This window comes from Panulirus ornatus, chromosome 28 (assembly GCF_036320965.1).
Source record: "Panulirus ornatus isolate Po-2019 chromosome 28, ASM3632096v1, whole genome shotgun sequence".
NCBI lineage: Eukaryota > Metazoa > Arthropoda > Malacostraca > Decapoda > Palinuridae > Panulirus > Panulirus ornatus.
In genome coordinates, this window is record NC_092251.1 from 15,297,632 (window position 1) to 15,325,119 (window position 27,488).

General features: G+C 41.6%; 1 protein-coding gene across 2 annotated transcripts in view; it reads right to left on the bottom strand.

Annotated features, from left to right (window-relative positions):
• Positions 1–27,488, bottom strand: part of LOC139757861 (RNA polymerase-associated protein RTF1 homolog) — a 325,058-nt gene that overhangs the window by 121,042 nt on the left and 176,528 nt on the right. The window contains exon 8 of one of the 2 annotated variants that reach the window (XM_071678765.1): positions 18,032–18,247. The exons of the other annotated variant lie outside the window; for it this stretch is intronic. Within the exon in view, the coding sequence (XP_071534866.1) occupies positions 18,032–18,247 (216 nt within the window). The remainder of the gene's footprint in view (positions 1–18,031; positions 18,248–27,488) is intronic. 2 annotated transcript variants of the gene reach the window in all.

Genomic DNA, 27,488 nt, shown 5'->3' on the forward strand with positions numbered 1-27,488 from the left:
CATCAGCATGGAGAAAGGTCAGAAGATTATGACATTCAGCTTCAACATCTCTAATTCCCTCTGGGAATAGCTACTAACAGACCAAACGTCACTGCCTCTTAAATACCCATGTGTCATCGCAATAAGCCAGTCAGGAAGTTGGCTCACAACTACACTACAAATGTACCACTCTAAACTCAAGCCACCCTCTGGACATCTCTGTAAGGAGTCCCAACAATGCTCCCATGGGTGCACACTCCTATGTTGACCCAAAGTCACCTTAATGATGTCACCATTTGCAGGGGACAGTTTATGACCACCCATCCAACACATCTGCATCTGCAGTATTAATCGCTCGCTCCTACACTCAATGTCAGCGGCAGCAGACAAAAGCTGCTGTCATAATTATAGATGGTTTGACCCTTTCCATATGAAGTGCCACTCTCAGATTTAACCATAAGTCCACCAGCATGGAGAAAGGTCAGAAGATTGTGACATTCAGTCTCAAAGTCTCTAATTCCCTTTGGGAATAGCTACTCAGACCTAACTTCACCACCTCTTTGTGTCATCAAAGCATGCCAGTCAGGGAGTTGTCTAAAAACTAGACTACAAGTGTACCACTCCAAACTCAAGCCACCCTCAGGGCATCTCCGTCAGGAGTCCCAACAGCACTCCCAAGGTTGGGCACTCCCATGTTGACCCAGTCACCTTAATGACGTCACCATTTGCAAAGGGCAATTTATGACCATCTGTCCATCCATCTGCAGTATTAATCCCTCAAACCTACACTCAATGTCGGCAGCAGCAGACAAAAGCTGCCATTGTAATTATAGATGGTTTGACCCTTCCCATATGAAGTGCTGCTCTTACAGACTTAACTGTAAGTCCACCAGCATGGAGAAAGGTCAAAAGATTGTGACATTCAGCTTCAACATCTCTAATTCCCTTTGGAATAGCTTCTCACAGACCTAATTTCACTGCCTCTTAAATACCCATGTGTCATAGCAGCAAGCCAGTCAGGAAGATGGCTCACCACTAGACTACATGTGTAACACTCTGGTACCAGCAGTCTTGGTGATATAACTCCAGACTCAAGCTGGCCTTATGCTGTCTCAGTCAGTGAATGCTCCAAAGGGACTCTTGATGCTTCATCTTCCTGGTAGGTTTCACTGTGGTGTCCCATCTCCTTCGTCCTCCTTCAGCAAGGCTCGTTTGGGACATTGCCTCTGCTTGTTAGAAGCACCAACTAAAACAACAGGGGACCTACGGCCATGACAGCAGCAATCCTGCCTCTATAGCTCTTCTTCAGATTCCTCCTGCAATCCAAGCACTATTCGGCCATCACCACTCACTCCAGAAGCCTCCTGCTTCCCTATCTCAATTCAGCACCTGTCATACACTCTAGAAGCCACAATACAGGCCATACACACCTCCTCCTACAGGAGCTCTAAGTTAACTCAGCAACCTCACACTTCTCCCGCATGCTCCTGCCTCATCTTACGCCTACCAACATCACATCTTCCCACCCATTGCATTTACTCTTTTTCTAAAACCTCTATATATTGCACCTTCACCTCCACCAAATGCTCATTCACAACCTCGAGTCTCTCTTTTGCCTATATAACAATTAGTGCATGATCTGGTAATGCCTGCCTATCATCTTACAAATTCATCCAAATATGTTATGTCCCTCTTCTTAAACCAGTTATTCCCAATTACTAGTCCTTTCTCAGCACAAAACTCCTCAGGCTGTTAACCATTTTCATTCACAGCACTGGGTGCCCCATGCCCCCTAACCATATCCACCAGTAATATTTGATCCTTTGCATAAAAACTGCTGACACTCAGGTCCTCCTAAAACACTTGCTTCTCTACCTCACTCCTCTCATTCCTAGATGCATAAACACTAACTATACATCACCTCTTGTTATCCACCTTCATCCTTACTCACATCAGTCTGTCTGGGCTTACTTCCTTAAGATCTTACAACATCCTACAACTTCTTCAGCAGATATGCTAACCTTTAATTAGCTCTCGCCCTTGCACTAGCCCCTGACTTTACCCCAAAGACATAGCCAAGCCATTCTTTCCCCTTCCCCTTGAGCTTAGTTTCACACAGAGTCAGAACATCTAGGTTCCTCTCTTCAAACATACTACCTGGCTCTCCCTTCCTCTCATCCTGGTTACATCTTTGCACATTCAGACAACCCAGTATCAGCTTTCTAGGAGGATGAAGGCTCCTTGTTAAGCTCCTCTTTCTGTTCCACCTTTTAAAAACTTAAATCCAAGGAGGGGATGGTTTCTTGCCCTATGCTCTGGCCCCTTTTGGTTGCCTTCTACAGCACACAAGGAATATGAGGGAAGTATTCTATCTCCCCTGTCCCTATCCAAGAACAGACGAAGAAAGGCCACATCCGCTCACATCCATTCTCTAGCTGTAATGTGTAATGCACCAAAACCACAGCTCTGCATTTTCTGTTTCCTATCATTGTCACAGTTATTATCATCATCATCATTATCATAAAACCCTAAGACCCCTTCTCCAGGGACTCCTTCAGCCTCAAGGCTGCACTAAAAGCTGTGGTGGGGAAAGGATGGATTCCACTGGGGTAAAAAGTTTATCAGTGAAACCTTACTCTTATGATACAACCTTACCAGAAGTCTGTTTTCAGTAACAGAATAACCACAAGTAGGAATAGTCTAGCAATGCTTTAATATAAAAAGCACTTATGGAAGCTTCTGGAAGATAACATATCACAGTATTTCACACTCCGCTGAAGCAGTTTATTCAGTGTCAGATAGAGTTGGTAACATTCCTTGCTAACAAAATGGCTCTTCATTATCTAAGAAAACAATGAAGGAGGGTATCTTTTTGTCTATTTTCTTCAACTCCTGTTAAATCTGCTGACAAGAGACATTGATGTAAAACTTTCAGCAAGAATCTTAATCCCCATAGAAGGGTCATTCACCTTAAAACCTCAATTATTATCTACGTGACTTATAAAATGTTGAATGTAAGGAAGATCAAATAAATAAAGTTTTCAGATTTCCAATTTCCCTCTATATCATAAAAGAAATACATGTAAAGGATATGTAAACATACTTTATATGGCCACAGTACAGTGCTACTTGCTGATCCCCTTGGGTAGTGGTAGAGATATGATAGATTTTGGCAGGTGAGCGTATTCAGATTTTCTGTTATTTTCAGTATCACATTACACAATGAAAGAAATACATGTAAAAGGACATGATGTGTGCATAAGGAAGTGAGTTAGCAGAGTCTAAGAGACCATAGAATAATGCTGAAATTAATGTGTATATCCCCCTTGGGAGTGATGGATGAACAGCTGCACTCCTCCGACCAACATAGCTGTCTTTTGTTTCTGCTTAACTAACATGTAGACTACTGGTATTCTGTCCACAAACACATTCTCTGCTTGTCACATGTAACACTTGACAACATTTAACTCCTGCAGTTCATTCTTCGTAGCTCTAGATTTTCCTGCGCTGAGCACTATGTGCTAGCACTGCCTTTTGGCAAAATAGAAGGAGCAGTAGATAGAAGTAATAGGTAGAAACATTTAGGCATTTAGGCAAGATTGTTATGTAGAAACATTAAGTACATGCAATTGGTAGGAGCATTAGATAGTAGTAGTCATTAAGAGCATTTGATAGGAGCCTCTGCAAACACTGCACTAGGCTTGCCCTCTGCCAGTGGCCTGTTAAGGGTGAGGCGCTAAAGGCTTAGAAGCAGCACTGGAGTTCTTTAGTTATAGAGACTCTGCTGCCATGGCCACCCCTTTGAGGAAGTTCCAATTGGAACAGGGGTCAGAGATACAGACAGGCAGATAGAAGCACAATTAGAGGATCTGGTAGTTTTTACCAGGTCTTCAATATCAATCTACTAAAGTTCTTCTGGAGGGAGACACTATAAGCAGATAATAATTTCAGATATCATGTCACTCATAATGAAATCCTCAAAGGTACAACACTATGACTGATTTCTTATTACCACGTTTAGCCTTATTACCAGGTGGAGGATTGGATCTATAAAATCTATTGTCATATCAAAGGATCAAGTTCTTATTTCTTTGGTTTCTTGCAAGTGAATGATTTTAGGGGAGGTTTCATTCAATTAGTTTCATTCAATTAAACTACAAGATCTTCCAAATGGGGTCATAATAATCCATTAAAAATAAATACCTTAAAAGACAGAGAACTCCTTATTCTAAGGAGCTTCTCCAGCTTTTGGTATGAACACAATCATGATATTCACCACCAACATTAAGCCTATGTATGAGAAGAGGGCACCATAGAGTGTAAAACCAAGCTTAAAACAAGGGAAAAAAAATTCCATACCATCCTAACACCTACAAGTCACGCTCCCTCCATACACAGATTTTGAGGTAAAAGGAGTACAACATTTCTCAATATATTCAAGTTGTTCAATACTAACTAATGCTGTGCCTGTATATGAAAGGAAGCTTAAGAGAAAAAGAAACATCTCCCTATCCTCACTTTTTGGGGGACCTGTCAGATGCATCCAATACACCCCCTCTGCCCCTTAGTAAGAAGTAGACCAGCCAAACACAAAATAATTTTCATAATTTTCTTATTTTCTGTTAATTCCATATTTTTTCACACTATGAAGGACTTCCTAGACCATGCCCACTGTTTAAAGGTTCATTATTGAGATTTCATTGCCAAGTTCCAACTCCAGTCAAGCAAGGCAGAAAACAACTTTTTAAAAACAATATCACATTTGGGGCATTTCTATCTATCTATCTCACATCAAACTCACATCAAGGGGGTGGCTACTGCAAAAGTCTCCATTTATCCCTGACCTTACATGTCTCCCTTGCATACACCATCCAAACATTTTTCCAACATTTCTCTTCCTCCAGTATTCTTCCACCCTGTTTCCCCATGTCACAGTGGTCTTCCTCTCGCACTAACTCATTTAATTGTACTATAATAGACTCCCCTTTAAACTCCCAGTCTTGCATTCTTTCCACATGCCCTAACCACTTCAAAGTATTCCATTTCGCCTGCTCTACTACACCACAATTCATTCCCTCAGCATTCCCTGCCATACCACATCTCTCAAACACCCCTTCATTTCTTTCCTCATTCCATCCAGTTATGCCCAATGGTCCTATAAAATAGCTAATTTCCACAGCCTGGATTCATAACCTCCATGACTTATTCCATGTCCATGTTTTGGTGCACAGGCCAGGGCTGGGAGGAATAAGCTGTCCCTTAATCCTCTTCATTTCCATAATTACACCTTCACCTTCATCATTCTATTAAGGGACCCAGTGACTCTTCTACCATGTACTGATCTCTCTCTTATCTCTCATAAATACTTAAATTCTATCTCCTCTTCCAGTCTTTCTCCCCACATATCTAAAACACAATTTAGTACACTTTCTTCTTTCAACCTATCAGCCTCACATCAATTATATGTAAACTTCTGGAGTCAATCATTAGAGATAAAATCATAGCCAATCTGGAACAACACAGCCTAATCTATAATACACAGAATCTTATTACAAGGTGAAGATATGTGTTACTGACCTCCTTGAATTCTATCATAAATTATTCAATACCCATAACAAGACAAAAGCAATACATATAGTATTTCTGGACTTTCAAAAAGCACTTGACAAAGTCCCCTGCATTAAACTGATACATAAAGTCTGGGCCTTGGGTTTTACTGGTTACACAGGAAATTAGATAGAAGCTTGGTTACATGATACAAAGTAGAGAGTGGTAATGAATGGTGAATCATCACTGTGGTCACCTGTTACTAGTGAAGTCCCCCAAGGATCAGTATACTTTTCATCTATCATATTAACAATATTGACAAATCCACTGTATAAATGTGCACATGGCACAAAGGTTGGCAATGCCATAGTATGTAAAGAAGACAGGCTAAGATTACAACAGGAGCCAGATAAAATAAAATCACTGAATGGTTTAGTCAACAGCAAATGCCATTTAAGGTCAATGAATGTCAGCTGCTACAAGTAGGCTACCTCAACCAAAAATTTGATTATGATCTAATGGGCCAAAGGATAAAGGACTCCCCTGGTGTAAGAAATCTAGGGGTCACTTTCTCCATTAACTTCAAATTATTCTAGCATTGCACTGAAGCTGCTAAGATAGCACATAGGATGTTACGATTTATTAACAGAATCTTTACATACAAAAGCAAGGATGTGATACTGCCACTATACTTAAGTCTAGTTATATCACACCTCAATTATGCAGCGAAGTTTTAGGCCCCCACATGAGCAAGAATATTCTAAAATTGGAAGTATTGCAGCAAAGGGCAACTAAACTGATCCCTTCATGTGTAATGATCTATATTATTATTATTGTTATTTTGCTTTGTCGCTGTCTCCCGCGTTTGCGAGGTAGCACAAGGAAACAGACGAAAGAAATGGCCCAACCCACCCCCATACACATGTATATACATACACGTCCACACACGCAAATATACATACCTATACACCTCAATGTACACATATAGATACACACACAGACACATACATATATACCCATGCACACAATTCACACTGTCTGCCTTTATTCATTCCCATCGCCACCTCACCACACATGGAATACCATCCCCCTCCCCCCTCATGTGTGCGAGGTGGCGCTAGGAAAAGACAACAAAGGCCCCATTCGTTCACACTCAGTCTCTAGCTGACATGCAATAATGCCCAAAACCACAGCTCCCTTTCCATATCCAGGCCCCACACAACTTTCCATGGTTTACCCCAGACGCTTCACATGCCCTGATTCAATCCACTGACAGCACGTCAACCCCGGTATACCACATCGATCCAATTCACTCTATTCCTTGCCCACCTTTCACCCTCCTGCATGTTCAGCCCCGATCACTCAAAATCTTTTTCACTCCATCTTTCCACCTCCAATTCGGTCTCCCACTTCTCCTCGTTCCCTCCACCTCCGACACATACATCCTCTTGGTCAATCTTTCCTCACTCATTCTCTCCATGTGCCCAAACCATTTCAAAACACCCTCTTCTGCTCTCTCAACCATGCTCTTTTTATTTCCACACATCTCTCTTTCCCTTACATTACTTACTCGATCAAACCACCTCACACCACACATTGTCCTCAAACATCTCATTTCCAGCACATCCACCCTCCTGCGCACAACTCTATCCATAGCCCATGCCTCGCAACCATACAACATTGTTGGAACCACTATTCCTTCAAACATACCCATTTTTGCTTTCCAAGATAATGTTCTCAACTTCCACACATTCTTCAAGGCTCCCAGGATTTTCACCCCCTCCCCCACCCTATGATTCACTTCCGCTTCCATGGTTCCATCCGCTGCCAGATCCACTCCCAGATATCTAAAACACTTTACTTCCTCCAGTTTTTCTCCATTCAAACTTACCTCTCAATTGACTTGACCCTCAACCCTACTGTACCTAATAACCTTGCTCTTATTCACATTTACTCTTAACTTTCTTCTTTCAAACACTTTACCAAACTCAGTCAACAGCTTCTGTAGTTTCTCACATGAATCAGCCACCAGCGCTGTATCATCAGCGAACAACAACTGACTCACTTCCCAAGCTCTCTCATCCACAACAGACTTCAAACTTGCCCCTCTTTCCAAAACTCTTGCATTCACCTCCCTAACAACCCCATCCATAAACAAATTAAACAACCATGGAGACATCACACACCCCTGCTGCAAACCTACATTCACTGAGAACCAATCACTTTCCTCTCTTCCTACACGTACACATGCCTTACATCCTCGATAAAAACTTTTCACTGCTTCTAACAACTTGCCTCCCACACCATATATTCTTAATACCTTCCACAGAGCATCTCTATCAACTCTATCATATGCCTTCTCCAGATCCATAAATGCTACATACAAATCCATTTGCTTTTCTAAGTATTTCTCACATACATTCTTCAAAGCAAACACCTGATCCACACATCCTCTACCACTTCTGAAACCACACTGCTCTTCCCTAATCTGATGCTCTGTACATGCCTTCACCCTCTCAATCAATACCCTCCCATATAATTTACCAGGAATACTCAACAAACTTATACCTCTGTAATTTGAGCACTCACTCTTATCCCCTTTGCCTTTGTACAATGGCACTATGCACGCATTCCGCCAATCCTCAGGCACCTCACCATGAGTCATACATACATTAAATAACCTTACCAACCAGTCAACAATACAGTCACCCCCTTTTTTAATAGATTCCACTGCAATACCATCCAAACCCGCCGCCTTGTTGGCTTTCATATTCCGCAAAGCTTTCACTACCTCTCCTCTATTTACCAAATCATTCTCCCTGACCCTCTCACTTCGCACACCACCTCGACCAAAACACCCTATATCTGCCACTCTATCATCTCATTCAACAAACTTTCAAAATACTCAATCCATCTCCTTCTCACATCACCACTACTTGTTCCTACCTCCCCATTAGCCCCCTTCACCGATGTTCCCATTTGTTCTCTTGTCTTACGCACTTTATTTACCTCCTTCCAAAACATCTTTTTATTCTCCCTAAAATTTAATGATACCCTCTTACCCCAATTCATATTTGCCCTCTTTTTCACCTCTTGCACCTTTCTCTTGACCTCTTTCCTCTTTCTTTTATACATCTCCCAGTCATTTACACTATTTCCCTGCAAAAGTCATCCAAATGCCAATCTCTTCTCTTTCACTAATAATCTTACTTCTTCATCCCACCACTCATTACCCTTTCTAATCTGCTCACCTCCTAAGCTTCTCATGCCACAAGCATCTTTTGCACAAGCCATCACTGCTTCCCTTAATACATCCCAATCCTCCCCCACTCCAGTTTTTATTATACTTTGTCACTGTATCCCGCGTCAGCAAGGTAGTGCAAGAAAACAGACGAAAGAATAGCCCAACCCCCCCACATAAACGCCCACACACGCACCTATACATACCTATACATTTTAATATATACAGGTGTATACATATATACACATATACATATTCATACTTACTGCCTTCATCCATTCCCATCGCCACCCCACCACACATGAAATGGCACCCTCCTCCCCTTGTGCACACGTGAACTAGCACTAGGAAAAGACAACAAAGGCCACATTCGTTCACATTCAGTCTCTAGCTGTCATGTGTAATGCACTGAAACCACAGCTCCCTTTCCACATCCAGGCCCCACAAAACTTTCCATGGTGTAACCCAGGCACATCACTATAAACAGAACATGCATATTTATACATGACATTCAACTTGCTTTCTTCAACCATGGACAGCACATTGTCACCCCGGGTACTGAGAAATGACAAACATCGTTTCACATTTAATTTGTCAACTCTATTCCTTGCCCACACTTTCACCCCACCATTTCATGCCCTGTCGTCCATTCAGCATGTCATCAATATCTGTCATTCACTCCTATTCCTTGTCCACCCTCCTATTCAGATCATCTCACCACTTCACTCCTTGTTCCTGCTTCCTTCCCTCCACCGACACATATCCTTCTTGTCAATCTTTCCTACACTCATTCTCTCCATGGCCAAACCATTTCAAACACATCCTCTTCTGCTCTCTCAACCAGGCTCATTTACCACACATCTCCCTCCCTAATCATCGATTCAACATAACACCACATTGTCCTCAAACATCATTTCCAACACATCAATCCTCCTGCGCACAGCCTATCATAGCCATGCCTCGCAACCATAGAATTGTTGGAACTTACTATTCCTTCAAACATACCCATTTTTGCTTCTGAGATAATTTCTCTATTCCACACATTCTTCATTGCTCCCAGAACTTTACCCCCTTCCCCGCCTTGATTCACTTCCCTTCCATGGTCCATCCGTGCAAGTCCACTCCCAGATATCTAAACACTTACTTCCTCATTTTTTCCATTCAAACTTACCTCCAATTAACTTTATCCCTCAACCCTCTGCTGAACCTTGCTCTTATTCAAATTTACTCAACTTTTTCTTTCAACACATTTTTCCAAACTCAGTTACAACTTCTTCCGTTTTCTCACATGAATCAGCCATCAGTGCTGCATCATCTAGCGCAACAACTGACTCACTTCCCAGCCCTCTCATCCCACAGACTTCAACTTCCTCTCCAAAACTCTTCCATTCACCTCCCTAACAACCCCATCCATAAACAAATTAAACAACCATGGAGACATCACACACCCCTGCTGCAAACCTACATTCACTGAGAACCAATCACTTTCCTCTCTTCCTACACGTACACATGCCTTACATCCTCGATAAAAACTTTTCACTGCTTCTAACAACTTGCCTCCCACACCATATATTCTTAATACCTTCCACAGAGCATCTCTATCAACTCTATCATATGCCTTCTCCAGATCCATAAATGCTACATACAAATCCATTTGCTTTTCTAAGTATTTCTCACATACATTCTTCAAAGCAAACACCTGATCCACACATCCTCTACCACTTCTGAAACCACACTGCTCTTCCCTAATCTGATGCTCTGTACATGCCTTCACCCTCTCAATCAATACCCTCCCATATAATTTACCAGGAATACTCAACAAACTTATACCTCTGTAATTTGAGCACTCACTCTTATCCCCTTTGCCTTTGTACAATGGCACTATGCACGCATTCCGCCAATCCTCAGGCACCTCACCATGAGTCATACATACATTAAATAACCTTACCAACCAGTCAACAATACAGTCACCCCCTTTTTTAATAGATTCCACTGCAATACCATCCAAACCCGCCGCCTTGTTGGCTTTCATATTCCGCAAAGCTTTCACTACCTCTCCTCTATTTACCAAATCATTCTCCCTGACCCTCTCACTTCGCACACCACCTCGACCAAAACACCCTATATCTGCCACTCTATCATCTCATTCAACAAACTTTCAAAATACTCAATCCATCTCCTTCTCACATCACCACTACTTGTTCCTACCTCCCCATTAGCCCCCTTCACCGATGTTCCCATTTGTTCTCTTGTCTTACGCACTTTATTTACCTCCTTCCAAAACATCTTTTTATTCTCCCTAAAATTTAATGATACCCTCTTACCCCAATTCATATTTGCCCTCTTTTTCACCTCTTGCACCTTTCTCTTGACCTCTTTCCTCTTTCTTTTATACATCTCCCAGTCATTTACACTATTTCCCTGCAAAAGTCATCCAAATGCCAATCTCTTCTCTTTCACTAATAATCTTACTTCTTCATCCCACCACTCATTACCCTTTCTAATCTGCTCACCTCCTAAGCTTCTCATGCCACAAGCATCTTTTGCACAAGCCATCACTGCTTCCCTTAATACATCCCAATCCTCCCCCACTCCAGTTTTTATTATACTTTGTCACTGTATCCCGCGTCAGCAAGGTAGTGCAAGAAAACAGACGAAAGAATAGCCCAACCCCCCCACATAAACGCCCACACACGCACCTATACATACCTATACATTTTAATATATACAGGTGTATACATATATACACATATACATATTCATACTTACTGCCTTCATCCATTCCCATCGCCACCCCACCACACATGAAATGGCACCCTCCTCCCCTTGTGCACACGTGAACTAGCACTAGGAAAAGACAACAAAGGCCACATTCGTTCACATTCAGTCTCTAGCTGTCATGTGTAATGCACTGAAACCACAGCTCCCTTTCCACATCCAGGCCCCACAAAACTTTCCATGGTGTAACCCAGGCACATCACATATAAACAGAAACATGCATATTTATACATGTACATATTCATACTTGCTTGTCTTCAACCAATCATGGTGCTATCCTACCCCCACAGAAAACAGCATTGCTATCACCCACTTCAGCGAGGTACTGCCAAGAAAATGGACAAAAAAAGGCCACGTTCATTCACATTCTGTCTCTAGATGTCATGTGTCAAGCACCAAAACCACAACTCCATATCCATATCCAGACCCCACAGACCTTTCCATGGTTTACCCCACACATTTCACATGCCCTGGTTCAGTCCATTAACAGCATGTCAATCACAGTATACCACATCGTTCCAATTCACTCTATTCCATGCATGCCTCTCACCCTCCTGTATGTTCAAGCACTCAAAATCTTTTCCACTCCATCCTTCCACTTCCAATTTGGTCTCCTGCTTTTCCTTGTTCCCTCCACTTCTGACACATGTATCTTCTTTGTCAATCTTTCCACACTCATTCTCTCCACATGCCAAACCATTTTAACACATCCTCTTCTGCTCTCTCAACCAGGCTCATTACCACACATCTCCCTCACCCTATCATCAATTAATCAAACACCACATATTGTCCTAAAACATTTCCAACACATCAATCCTCCTCCGTACAGCCCTATCTATAGTCCATGCCTCGCAACCATAGAATGTTGTTGGACTTACTATTCCTATAAACAAACCCATTTTTACTCTCTGAGATAACATTCTCTATTTCCACAGATTCTTCATTGCTCCCAGAACCTTTGCCCCCTTCCCCGCTCTGTGACTCACTTCCATTTCCATTGCTCCATTCATTGCAAGTCCACTCCCAGATATCTAAAGCACTTCACTTCCTATCATTTTTTGCCATTCAAACTTACATCCCAATTAACTTTTCCCTCAACCCTGCTGAACCTTGCTCTTATTCAAATTTACTCAACATTTTCCTTTCACACACTTTTCCAAACTCAGTTACCAACTTCTCCAGTTTCTCACTTGAATCAGCCATCAGTGCTGCATCACCTTGCCAACAAGTGACTCATTCCCAGGCCCTCTCATCCCCAGCAGACTGCATACTCATCTTTCTCTCCAAAACTCTTCCATTTACCTCCCTACCCATCCCATCTATAAACAAATTAAACAACCATGGGGACATCACATATCCCTGGTGCAGACCAACCTTCAATGGAACCAAGCACTCTCATTTCTTCCTACTTGTACACATGCCTTACATCCTAAGTAAAAACTTTTCACTGCTTCAAGCAGCTTTCTTCCCACACCATATACTCTTCCAAAAAGCATCTCTATCAACCCTATCATATGTCTTCTTCAGATCCATAAATACTACATACAAAGGATCTATTTTTCTAAATATTTCTCACAAACATTCTTCAAAGCAAATGCCTGATCGACACATCCTCTACCACTTATGAAACCACACTTGTCCTCCCTAATCTCTATACATGCCTTCACCCTCTCAATCAATACCCTTCCATACAATTTTCCAGGAATACTCAACAGACACTATAGTTTGAACACTCACCTTTATCCCCATCGCCTTTGTACAATGGCACTATACAAGCATTTCGCCAAGCCTCAGGACCATGATCCATAAATACACTGAATATCTTTACCAACCACTCAACAACACACTCACTAGCTTTCTTAATAAATTTAAATGCAATACCATTCAAACCCACCACCTTGCCATATTTCATTTTCTGCAAGGCTTTCACCACCTATTCTCTCTTAACTAAACCAATTCTCCTTAACCCTCTCACTTTGCACACCACCCCAAACAAAACATCCTACATCTACCACTCTATCACAGAACACATTCAACAAACCTTCAAATTACTCACTCTATCTTCTCCACATGCACAAAAGGTGCATATGGCATAAGAAAGGTGGGAGGTGGGAAGACTAGAAAGATCAGTGAGTGTTGGGATGAAGAAGTAAGGTTGTTAATGAAAGAGAAAAGAGAGGCATTTCGACAATACTTGCATGGAAGTAGCACAAATGACTGGGAGAAGTACAAAAGAAAGTGTCAGGAGGTCAAGAAAAAAGTGCAAGGGTTGAAAAAGAGGGTAAATGAGAGTTGGGGTAAGAGTATCATTAAATTTTAGGGAGTATAAAGCGATGTTTTGGAAGGAGGTAAACAACGAACATAAGACAAGAGAACAAATGGGAACATCAGTGAAGAGGGGCAAGTGGGGAGGTAATAACAGGTAATAAAGGAGTCAGGAGATGGAGTGAGTATTTTGAAGGTTGGTAGAATGTGTTTGATGATAAGAGTGACAGATATAGCGTGTTTTCATCAGGGTGCTGTGCGAAGTTAGGGGGTCAGGGAGAATGCTTTGGTAAAGAGAGAAGAGGTGGTGAAGCTTTATGGAAGATAAAAATCTGGCGAGGCAGCGGGTTTGCAATGTATTGCATTGTTGTTGATTGGTTGGCAATGATATTCAGTGTGTATGGACCATGGTGAAGTGCCTGAGTATTAGTGATGTGCATGCATAGTGCCACTGTACAAAGGCAAAGGGGATAAAGGCGAGTGTTCAAACTACAGAGACATAATGTTCAAACTACAGAGGTATAAGTTTGTTGAATATTCTGGGGAAATCATACAGGACAGCATTGATTGAGAGGGTGAAGGCATGTATAGAGCATCAGATTGGGGAAGAGCAGTGTGGTTTCAGAAGTGGAAGAGGATATGTGGATCAGATGTTTGCTTTGAAGAATGTATGTAAGAAATACCTAAAAAAACAGATGGATTAGTATGAAGCATTTATGGATCTGGAGATAGTATATGATAAGGTTGATAGAGATGCCTTGTGGAAGGTCTTAAGAGTATATGGTGTGGGAGGTAAATTGCTAAAAACACTGGAAAGTTTTTACTAAGGATGTAAGGCATCTGTAAGAGTAGGAAAAGAGGAAAGTGATTGGTTCCCAGTGAATGTAGATTAACTGCAGGGTTGTGTGATATCCCCATGGTTATATAATTTACTTATGGATGGGGTGGGTAGGGAGGTAAATGCAAAAGTTTTGGAGAGAGGGGCAAGTATGCAATCTACTGGGGATGACAGTCAGTTGTTCGCCAATGACCCAGCTCTAGTGGCGGATCTGTGTGAGAAATGGCAGAAGTTGGTGACTGAGTTTGGAAAAGAGTGAGATAGAAGAGAGTTGAGAGTAAATGTGAATAAGAGCAAAGTTATTAGGTTCAACTAGGGCTAAGGGGCAAGTTAAATGGAATGTAAATTTGAATGGAGAAACATAGGAGGAAGTGAAGTGTTTGAGATATCTCGGAGTGGACATAGCAGCAGATGGAACCATGGAAGCGAAAGTGAGTCACATGGTGTGGAAGGGGGCAAAGGTTCTAGGAGCAATGAAGAATATATAGAATGAGAGAGCATTATCTTGGAGAACAAAAATGGGTATGTTTGAAGGAATATTGATTCCAACAATCTATATGGTTGCGAGGCATGGGCTATACAGGGTTGTACAGAGAAGGGTGGATGTGTTGGAAATGAGATGTTTAAGGACAGTATGTGGTGTGAGGTGGTTTGATCAAGTAAGTAATGAAAGGGTAAGAGAGATGAGTGGTAGTAAAAAGAGTGTGGTTGAGAGAGCAGAAAAGGGTGTGTTGAAATGGTTTGGTCACAGGGAGAGAATGAGTGAGGAAAGATTGACAAAGAGGATATATGTGTCATAGGTGGAGGGAATTAGAAGTGGGAGACCAAATTGGAGGTGGAAGGATGGAGTGAAAAAGATTTTGAGCGATTGGGTCCTGAACATACAGGAGGGTGAAAGTTGTGCACGGAATAGAGTGAATTGGAACGATGTGATATATTGGGGTCGACGTGCTGTCAATGGATTGAACCAGGGCATGTGAAGCGTCTGGGGTAAACCATGAAAAGTTCTGTGGGGCCTGAATGTGGAAAGGAAGCTATGGTTTTGGTGCATTACACATGACAGTTAGAGACTGAGTTTGAATGAATGCGGCCTTTGTTGTCTTTTCCTAGCACTACCTCACGCGTGTGCACGGAAGAAGGGGGGTGCCATTTCATATGTGGCGGGGTGGCAACGGGAATGGATGAAGGCAGCAAGTATGAATATGTTCAAGTGTATATATGTATATGTCTCTGTTTGTATATGTATGTATATGTTGAAATGTATGGGTATGTATATGTGCATGTATGGGCATTATGTATATACATGGGTATGTGGGTGGGTGGGGCCATTCTTTTGTCTGTTTCCCTGCGCTACCTCGTTAACGCGGGAGACAGCGACAAAGTACAACAAATAATAGATAAATATATTTTTCAAACACATTCCCCATTTCCTACATTTGCAAGGTAGCGTTGAGAACAGAGGACTGAGCCTAAGATGGAATATCCTCACTTGGACCCACTCTCTGTTCCTTATTTTTGAAAACTAAAACACGGAAGGGAAGGATTTCCAGCCCCCCCGCTCCCTCCCCTTTTATTTGCCTTCTACAATATACAGGGAATATGTGGAAAGTATTCTTTCTCTCCCAGGGATGGAGAGAGAGGGGTGAATACTGGTGTCTATCCACCATGTCATGAGAAGAAAGATCATGAGAGGCAAGGGTTTTGGGAGCAGCGGAGTGAGTGTGTTAGCAACTTTGATGCACAACTGGGTTACAGTGATGGTTACAGTGATGGTTACAGTGAATGCAAAGGTGCTTGAGTTTGAGAAAGCAAGCAAAAGGAGGAGGTTGAGAGCAACTGTAAATAAGAATGAGGTAATGAGGCTCAACAGGGAAGAGAAACTGGTTGCTTTGAGTGTGACTGTGAAAAGACTAAGCCTCGAGGAAGTGGGGTGATTCAGATACCGGAGAGTGGATATGGCAGCACACGGAATAAAAGGAGCTGAGGCGAACTACAGGGCAAGTGAGGAAGCAAAGAACCTGGGTGCATGGAAAATGTGTAGAAAGGGATGGATATTTTTGATGGTACAATAGTCTTGATGTATGGAACCAAGGCATAGGCACTACTTAAAAAAGTACCAAAAACAATGGATATGAATTGGAAATTATATGCTTCAGAACATTGTGTGGTGTAAGGAAGGGTGATCATATGAGAAATGACAGGGTTTGAGGGAGGTGTGATTGTAAGAAGAATATGGCTGAGAGAGCTGAGGAGAATGTGCTGAAATATTTTGGACAAAAGAAGATTAGTAAGGAAAAACAATATTTTGGACAAGAGGGGAAGATTAGCAAGGAAAAACTGTCTCGTAAGGTATATATGTCAGAACTGGAAGGAACAAAGAGGAGGGGGATACTGAGTACAAGACTGAAGGATGGAGTGAGAGATGCTTTGATATTGTGGCCTGGGCATGCAGGAGGGTGTAAGGATGCATGAGACGGAACAAACCAAAATGATATTGTATACAGTAGCAACTTACTCTCAGTAAGCTGAACCAGGGCACACAAAGCAGTCACAGAAAACAGAGAGAGGTCTGTGGGGCTTGGCTATGTATAGGGAATGCTGGTTTTGGTGCATTGTACATTACAGCTTGAGAGATACTGTGAGCAAATGAGGCCATTCTTCATCTGTTCCTAGTGTTAACTTGCTGACACAGTTACATTAAGTATGAAACAAAACTTATCAACTATGTCATGGGAAATCCATGAGAAAAAGACATGACACATCCAACATCCTTTAGTCCAAAAACAAAATCAAAGACAAAATACACCAATGTCAAGCAACTATTAGCATGTTCAATCAGGACTGGCAAGCAAGTGAATGTGAATGGGAGGCTGCTAAATGTCACTTCACCTATATGCCATGATATCACAAGCCTGGATTGGTTGCTATTTGGTTAAGTCATACGAACAAGCTCATGCCAGCATCACATGTTTTATGATGGTTGAAGAGGGGTGAATACCTATGGATACACTTTATTTTGAAGAGTAAACAGGTGTTTTAATCCACTGTCAAGCAAGTGCTCTCTCAGATGCTCATAGGGCTCTGTCCACAGATAAGAAAGAAATATAAGAATGAATTCATCAAAGAATGATATTCTAGGAATTCTTAAAGAAAATGTTTGGGGGCATTCATGAATTACCCACCATATTTCCAACTTAGTAATAAAAATCATTTGAGGGGGGGCCAGACCAAACAAGCGTTCAAAGGAATACGATATCTCATAATTCCTCTTAGTAATGCGTATTAGTAAGAGAAAAATAAAAATCTGTGATAAAAAAAATGAGTTAGTCTCTCAAAAAGTTATCACGGTTAGGAATCAAGCTACACGGCACTACATCAACTACCTGCCAACTTTGGTCTTCTTAGGTGAAACATCACTGTCACTGGAATCACTAAAAGATGAAGAGGAGGAGGAAGAGGAGGGAGAAGCGCAAGAGGAGGAGGTAGAAGGCAGAATCTTTTGATCTATCCTCCTTGCCACCTTTGTATCAAGCTCCTTTGTGGAATGCTTTGGTGTTGCTCCACCCATGCTTGGCTTCGCTGGCTCTTCACCACATGGGCTGAATATGGCCACCAACAACATCAAACTTTAATAATATTCACTACAGGTCTTTTTAAAAATAAATTCTCAAAGTCTAGCTACCTTTCTCCACTTTGTTATAACATGAGAAAGGTGCTGAATAATTCCCCTGTATCATAATTCCAGATTATTTAATTACAAATTCAACTGAGGATTCAAAACACTGTAGGACAAGAAATTTGATGAAAATAGACCCATCCATTATACTGATGCAATAATAAAGATTTGCATATACACCAGTGGTTATGTATGCTCAGTTCATATTTCTATCTTAAATCATGAAACTGTATCCTGTTCATAATCTGCTCTAAAATAAGACAATTCAAAATCAGTTTCACACTGTGCCCTCCCATGACACTACACAGTATTTCTATTCTAGTTTTAATGCAAAATTCTCTAAGCTAATTACTTCAAGTACATATTCATGGCAAATAATGACATCATGTAAGAGTCATGGCTATGTTGGATACTTCAGTGACAATTCTAATATGTTATCATTCATCACTCTATTTACAACCCCATTTAAAACTTGTTATCCAAAAAAACTTCTATAAATACATTTACTGTACTATATATAAATTCACCCATATCTATTTGCACAAAGCAACTGTTTTGCAATAATGCAATCATTACCTACACCTCTATCACAGCACATCTTTCAAGTTATCTCTCCTGTTCAGTGTCCATAACCAATGTTACCACAAGGAAATGTGGGCAGGTGGGTGTCTTTATGGTGGATGGCTGTGAGGATGGGCAGCTTAGGTGGTGATGGGGGGAATGTGGGCAAGCAGGAGTGTGGGTGTGCAGGAGTGTGGCTAGATGGGGAAAGTGGTAGTAGGTAGCTCTTCACTGACTTCATAGAGCTATATTTCAAATGAACTCTCTTACTACTTGCTCTCCTCTACTTGTAAATCATTTCTTCCCATGATACAGTAAGATGAACCAAACATTCACTTGAAACATTCTCAATCGCAAAGACAATATCAAATTGTTATCACACTTAACCCTTTGCTGCTTGCCTCTACTACTCATCTCACTTACATAAACTCTTCACCAAGCCTCACCAATGTAATAAATCACATGACTTCCAGGGGTCATACAAGTATTGTTACATGATAGAGGTTTGTTTTTTGCCGAGTGATATTTTTTACTCCAAACACACTGTAACACTAGTTAGCAAACTCACATTCCCTTCAAAGGAGAAAGCATTTTGAATTCTCTGATAATATTCCTTCTTCATTTAGACAACTAAAACATACTAGCTTAACAGAGGTTAGTTCAGTGATTCTATGTTTCATACTACATTTCCCATATTTTCTTTCTTGATCTTATGACTAGCAGGTTTTCCTATGTGTTAGCATGTACATTCAACTTGAAAGACTCATTTTCTGTTAACATGAAAAATATAAACATGTAAAAAAGGGGGTGACTGTATTGATGACTGGTTGGTAAGGTTATTCAATGTATGTATTACTCATGCTGAGGTCCTGAGGACTGGCGGAATGCTTGCATAGTGCCACTGTACAAAGGAAAAGGGGATAAGAGTGAGTGCTCAAATTACAGAAGTATAAGTTTGTTGAGTATTCCTGGGAAATTACATGGGACGGTATTGATTGAGAGGGTGAAGGCATGTACAGAGCATCAGATTGGGGAAGAGCAGTGTGGTTCCAGAAGTGGTAGAGCATGTGTGGATCAGGTGTCTGCTTTGAAAAATGTATGTGAGAAATACTCAGAAAAGCAAATGGATTTGTATGCAGCATTTATGGATCTGGAGAAGGCATATGATAGAGTTGATAGAGATGCTCTGTGGAAGATATTAAGAGTATATGGTGTGGGAGGTAAGTTGTTAGAAGCAGTGAAAAGTTTTTATCAAGGATGTAAGGCATGTGTATGTGTAGGAAGAGAGGAAAGTGATTGGTTCTCAGTGAATGTTGGTTTGCGGCAGGGGTGTATGATGTCTCTATGGTTGTTTAATTTGTTTATGGATGGGGTTGTTAGGGAGGTGAATGCAAGAGTTTTGGAAAGAGGGGCAAGTTTGCAGTCTGTTGTGGATGACAGAGCTTGGGAAGTGAGTCAGTTGTTGTTTGCTGATGATACAACGCTGGTGGCTGATTCGGGCGAGAAACTGCAGAAGCTGGTGACTGAGTTTGGTAAAGTGTGTGAAAGAAGAAAGCTGGGAGTAAATGTGAATAAGAGCAAGGTTATTAGGTTCAGTAGGGTTGAGGGACAAGTCAATTGGGAGGTAAGTTTGAATGGAGAAAAACTGGAGGAAGTGAAGTGTTTTAGATATCTGGGAGTGGATTCGGCAGTGGATGCAACCATGGAAGCAGAAGTAAATCACAGGGTAGGGAAGGGGGCGAAAGTTCTGGGAGTGTTGAAGAATGTGTGGAAGTCGAGAACGTTATCTTGGAAAGCAAAAATGGGTATGTTTGAAGGAATAGTGGTTCCACTAATGTTATGTGGTTGCGAGGCATGGGCTATAGATAAGAGTTGTGCGGAGGTGGGTGGATGTGCTGGAAACGAGATCTTTGAGGACAATCTGTGGTGTGAGGTGGTTTGATCGAGTAAGTAATGTAAGGGTAAGAGAGATGTATGGAAATAAAAAGAGCGTGGTTGAGAGAGCAGAAGAGGGTGGTGTTTTGAAATGGTTTGGGCACATGGAGAGAATGAGTGAGGAGAGATTAACCAAGAGGATATATGTGTCGGAGGTGGAGGGAACGAGAAGTGGGAGACCAAATTGGAGGTGGAAAGATGGAGTGAAAAAGATTTTGTTTGATCGGGGCCTGAACATGCAGGAGGGCGAAAGGAGGGCAAGGAATAGAGTGAATTGGATCGATGTGGTATACTGGGGTTGATGTGCTGTCAGTGGATTGAATCAGGGCATGTGAAGAGTCTGGGGTAAACCATGGAAAGTTGTGTGGGGCCTGGATGTGGAAAGGGAGCTGTGGTTTCGGGCATTATTGCATGACAGCTAGAGACTGAGTGTGAACGAATGGGGCCTTTGTTGTCTTTTCCTAGTGCTACCTCGCACACATGAGGGGGGAGGGGGATGGTATTCCATGTGTGGCGAGGTGGCGATGGGAATGAATAAAGGCAGACAGTGTGAATTGTGTGCATGGGTATATATGTATGTGTCTGTGTGTGTATATATATGTGTACATTGAGATGTATAGGTATGTATATTTGCGTGTGTGGACGTGTATGTATATACATTGTGTATGGGGTGGGTTGGGCCATTTCTTTCGTCTGTTTCCTTGCGCTACCTCGCAAACGCGGGAGACAGCAACAAAGCAAAATAAATAAAAATAATAAAAATATACGTATATGTTGAGATATGTGGGTATGTATATGTGCATGTGTAGAAGTGTATGTATATACAGGTGTATGTGGGTGGGTTGGGCCATTCTTTCGTCTGTTTCCTTTCGCTACCTCACTGAAGCGGGAGACAGCGACAAAGTATAATGATAATAACAAAAACCCAATCTCATGAGGCAACTGATAAAATTTACAGGAGCAGGGGTCTGGAATCACTTCCCCTCCTTGTATTCAAATTTCTACAAAGGGAAAGAGAAAAAGGAGTCCAGCGAGGAGTGCTCATCCTCCTCAAAGGCTGAATGTGTGTGGATGTAACAAAGATGAGAAGAAAGGAGAGATAGGTAGTATGTTTGAGGAAAGAAACCTAGATATTCTGGGAGTATAGTCGTGGGTTGGTGAGAGGACAAGAGTTATGGAAGGAGTAGCATTACTCCTGTAGCAGTTGTGGGAGTATGTGATAGAGTGCAAGAAAGTAAATTCTAGATTGATTTGGGTACAACTGAAAGTGGATGGAGACAGATGGGTGATTATTGGTGCCTTTGCACCTGGTCATGAGAAGAAAGATCATGAAAGAAAAGTGTTTTGGGAGCAGCTGAGTGAGTGTGTTAGCAGCTTTGATGCATGAGACCAGATCACAGTGATGGGTGATTTAAATGCGAAGGTGAGTAATGTGGCAGTTGAGGGTATAACTGGTGTACATGGAGTGTTCAGTGTTGTAAATGGAAATGGTGAAAAGCTTGTGGATTTGTGTGCTGAAAAAGGACAGGTAATTGGGAATATCTGGTTTAAAAAGAGAGATATACATAAGTATACATATCTAAGTAGAAGAGATAGTCAAAGTACATTATTGGATTACGTGTTAATTGATAGGCGTGTAAAGGAGAGACTTCAGGATGTTAATATACTGAGAGGAGCAGCTGGAGGGATGTTGGATCACTATCTTGTGGAGGCGAAGGTGAAGATTTGTACGGGTTTCCAGAAAAGAAGAGAGAACATTAGGGGGAAGAGAGTGGTGAGAGTTAGCGTGCTTGGAAAGGAGACTTGTATGAGGAAGTACTAGGAGAGACTGAGTGTAGAATGGCAAAAGGTGAAAGCAAATGATATGAGGGGAGCAGGTGAGGAATGGGATGTATTTAGGGAAGTAGTGATGGCTTGCACAAAAGATGCATGTGGCATGAGGAAGGAAGGAGGTGGGAAGATTAGAAAGGGTAGTGAGTAGTGGGATGAAGAAGTAAGGTTGTTAGCAAAAGAGAAAGGAGAGGCATTTGGACAATACTTGCAGGGAAGTAGTGCAAATGCCTGGAAGATGTATAAAAGAAAGTGGCAAGAGGTCAAGAAAAAGGTGTAAGAGGTCAAAAAGAGGGCAAATGCGAGTTGGGGTGAAAGTGTTTCATTTAATTTCAGGGAGAATAAAAAGATGTTTTGGAAGGAGGTAAATAATGTGCATAAGACAAGAGAACAATCGGGAATGATGGTGAAAAGGGCAAGAGGGGAAGTAATAACAGGTAGATATGAAGTGAGGAGATGGAGTGAGTATTTTGAAGGCATGTTGAATGTGTTTGATGACAGAGTGGCAGATATAGGGTATTTTGGTCAGGGTGGTGTGCAAAGTGAGAGGGTCAGGGAGAATGGTTTGGTAAAGAGATAAGAGGGAATGAAAGCTTTGCAGAAGAGGAAATCTGGCAAGGCAGCAGGTTGGAATGGTATTGCAGTGGAATTTGTTGAAAAAAAAAAAGTGACTGTGTTGTTGACTTGTTGATGCAGATGTTCAATGCATGTATGGATAATGGTGATGTGCCTGAGGATTGGTAGAATACATGCATAGTGCCACTATACAAATGCAAAGGGGATAAGGGTGAGTGTTCAAACTAAAGAGGTATAAGTTTGGTGAGTGTTCCTGGGAAATCATATGGGAGGGTATTGATTGAGAGGGTGAAGGCTTGTGCAGAGCATCAGACTGGGGAAGAGCAGTGTGGTTTCAGAAGTGGTAGAGGATGTGTGGATCAGGTGTTTGCTTTGAAGAATGTATGCAAGAAATACTTAGAGAAACAGATGGATTTGTATGTAGCATTTATGGATCAGGAGAAGGCATATGATAGGGTTGATAGAGATGCTTTTTGGAAGGTTTTATGAGGATAAGGTGCAGGAGATAAGTTACTATAAGGATGTAAGGCATATACGTATAAGAGTAGGAAGAGAGGAGAGTGATTGGTTCCCAGTGAATGTCGATTTGTAGCAGGGGTGTGTAAAGTCCCCATGGTTGTTTAATCTATTTATGGATGGGGTGGTTAGGGAAGTAAATGCAAAATTTTGAAAAGAGAGGAGAGTATGCAGTCTGTTTAGGACGAGAGGGCCTTGGGAGTGAGTCAGTTGTTGTTTGCCAATGATACAGCTCTGGTGGCTGATTAGGGTGAGAAACTGCAGATTTTGGTGACAGTTTGGAAAAGTGTGTGAAAGGAGAAAGGAGCAAAGGTCCTGGGAGTGATGAAGAATCTGTGGAGAGAGAGAACATTGTCTTGGAGAGCAAAAATGGGTATGTTTGAAGGAATAGTGGTTCCAACAATGTTATATGGTTGCAAGGCATGGGCTATAGATTGGGTTGTATGGAGGAGGGTAGATGTGTTGGAAATGAAATGTATGAGGAAAACGTGTTGTGAAGTAGTTTTATCAAGTACGTAATGAAAGGGTAAGAGAGATGTGTGGAAATAAAGAGTGTGGTTGAAGAAGCAGAAGGGGGTGTGTTGAAGTGTTTTGGACACATGGAGAGAATAAAAGAGGAAAGATTGGCAGAGGATATTTGTGTCAGAGGTAAAGAGAACAAGGAGAAGCAGGAGACCAAATTGGAGGTGGAAGGATGGAGTGAAAAAGATTTTGAGCGATCAGGGCCTGAACATACATGAGGGTGAGAGGCATGCAAGGAATAGAGTGATTTGAAACAATGAGGTATACTTGTCAATGGACTGAACCAGGGCAAGTGAAGCATCTGAGGTAAACCATGGTAAGGTCATCTGAGGGGCCTGGATATGGATTGGGAGCTGAGGTTTCAGTGCATTACACATGACAGCTAGGGACTGAGTGAGAACGAATGCGGCCTTTTTTGTCTGCTTTCCTGGTGCTATCTCACTGAAGGGAGGGACATTGATGCTATTTCCTTTGTAGCCGAAAGCTAGAGGAATGGATGAAGGTAAGCAAGTAAAAACATGTACATGTGTATATATATGTATACACCTGTGTATGTATATACTGATATGTATATGTAAGTATATGAGTATGTATGGGCGTTTATGTATATATATGTGTGTGTATATGAGTGGATGGACCATTCTTCGTCTGTTTCCTGGCACTACCTCGCTGATACAAGAAAAAGTGTTAAATATAGTAATATGATATAATATAATATTACAAGTTATCCCTGGGGATAGGGGAGAAAGAATACTTCCCACACATTCCTCACGTGTCATTGAAAGCGACTAAAGGGGACAGGAGTGGGAGGCTAGAAACCCTCCCCTCCTTGTATTTTAACTTTCTAAAAGGGGAAACAGAAGAAGTAAAAACATCATAAGATAAAGTCCAGAACAGAAATATTAAAATAAAGTACACTAACATCCCTAGGTAATCTCTCATATTTACTTTTTTTATCAAAGCCTCCAGTCATGGACAAAAATTATATCAAGGCCAGGCCTTAATTGAATTATAGACTTACAAAACTGCAAAAAAAGGAAACTATCTACAAATTTTTGAGAAAGTGAAAGACCTGTCTTTTGAAATGTGTCACATCATAGTTATTTAGAAAGACATGAGAAGGTAGAAAGTTCAACGCAACAGCTTGCTGAGTATAGCATGGTCTAGCTAGTGGTGGTGGCGCACAAGCAGCTAGCTCTCGGGAGCAAAAACCAAAATAATACCTATTGAAGAGGGAAAGCAAACCAACATTGTGGCGTAGGGCAAGGGGGTCAAGTCTGGAAGTTAGCCTGGGACAGTTTATAAGTCAGACCGCTTTCGACATAACTATGTCAAGAATGGATACAGAGCTAGAACCACCCCAAATGTGAGAGCATTACACCATACAAGGTTGAATCAATCCCTTGTATAAAAGGAGCAACTGTTAACAAGAGAAGTTTAGACATCTAAATGGGGAAACCCAGTTTCTTAGAGGCAGACTTAGCTATTCCTGTAATGAGGGGTTTCCAAGAAAGAGTGGATGTTACAGTAATACCAAGTCTGTTCATTGAGTCAAAAGGTGGAATTACTGAACAGTCAAAGTAGAGACAAGAGTTGTGAGGAGTTTTCAATAGAGAGATGGGTAAAAATTGGGTCTTGAAGGCATTAAACTTAACAAGATTTTGTCTACCCCACTCAGATATCCTGTCCAAGTCTGAGTTTACTGAGGAGGCTGTGTCAAGATGAGATGCAGATTGAATGAGAGAAGAGGGAGCAGAACTGAAGGATGTGGATGAATGCAGTATTGAGTCGTCAGTGTATGAATGCACTGGGTTATTTGTGGAGAGAAAATCGTTGAAAAAAAGGAAAAAAAGTGTTGAGGACAGGACAGAACCTTAGGGGCCACCACTGTTGATGGAGAAAAGGGGGGAGGCTGATCTATCAACAACAACAGAACTAGATCGGCCGGACAGGAAACTAGATATCAAGAAGCAACATAAGGGAGGGAAGCCAAAAGAGGGGAGCTTCGACATGAGACCTCGATGCCACACCCTGGCAAAAGCCTAAGGTATGTCAAGGGCAACTACATGTGACTCCCAAAAATCTTTCAGGGATGATGACCAGACAATGGTAAGATAGAAAAGAATATTATCAGTGGATTTTGCTTTAAGGGAGCCATACCAGTAATCAGACAGAAGACTGATTTTCGAGGTGTTTATGGATATAGGAGTTGAGGAGGGATTCAAAGACTTTGGAAATGGTAGACTTCAAAGCAATAGGACGGTAGTTAGAGGGGTCAGAATGGTCACCCTTCTTAGGGATGGAATGTATCAAAGTATGTTTCCAAAAAGGAAAAGTTTTGGTTCTTAAACAGAAACAGAACAGACAAGCATGCAAAGGTGCAAGTTCAGAGGCACACTCTCTCAGTATACAGGGATAGATGCCATCAGGACTCCATGAATGTGTCCAAAGAGAGAAGCACTTTTATGACAGTCCAAAAAGAGATTACTAGAAGAGGCATAGAATTAGTAAGAGTAGTATCAGGGGCAAAGGAATGTTGGAGTCATCCAAGGTGGAGCTAGAAAAGAAAAAGGAACCAAAGAGAGTTGCTTTGTCAAAGGGAGAGATGGCTATAGTACCATCAGAATGGAGAAGTGAGGGAAAGTTATAGAGACAGAAGTTGTTAGAGATGCCCTTCGCTGAAGACAAGAAAAACCTAACAGTAAATGATGAGGAGAGTTTATCACACTTCCTTTGAATAAAGGAATGCTTCACCTCCAAGCCCAATATACCTGATCCCCAGTCTGAATGTCCTAAGAACACAGACGGTTGAACCATGGATTGGAAGAAGTAGTCTTGGAGGACAAGGAGAAAATGCTTCCATTCCCAAAAGAATGATCTCTGTTATGCATCTGGCAGAGACAGAAGCATCACCACATAAGAAACAGTAACTTACCCTAGGAAAGTCAGAAAAGAAGTTACACAAGCTACTCCAGTCAGCTTTGTTCAGGTGCCAGTATTTATGCTTAAAAGGGGCTGCTGGAGGGGAAGTGCCATTAGAAAACATACATTTATGAAAGTGTGGTCAGATGAACCCACTGGGGGCAAGACTGTGCATTTACAGTGAGATGGACTAGAGATTAAAAACAAATCTAGAATATCAGGGGAATGGTCACACCAATCAGGTATATGGGTAGGGTAGGATATAATTAGCTCTAAATCACTGAGAATGGAGCATGTGAGGG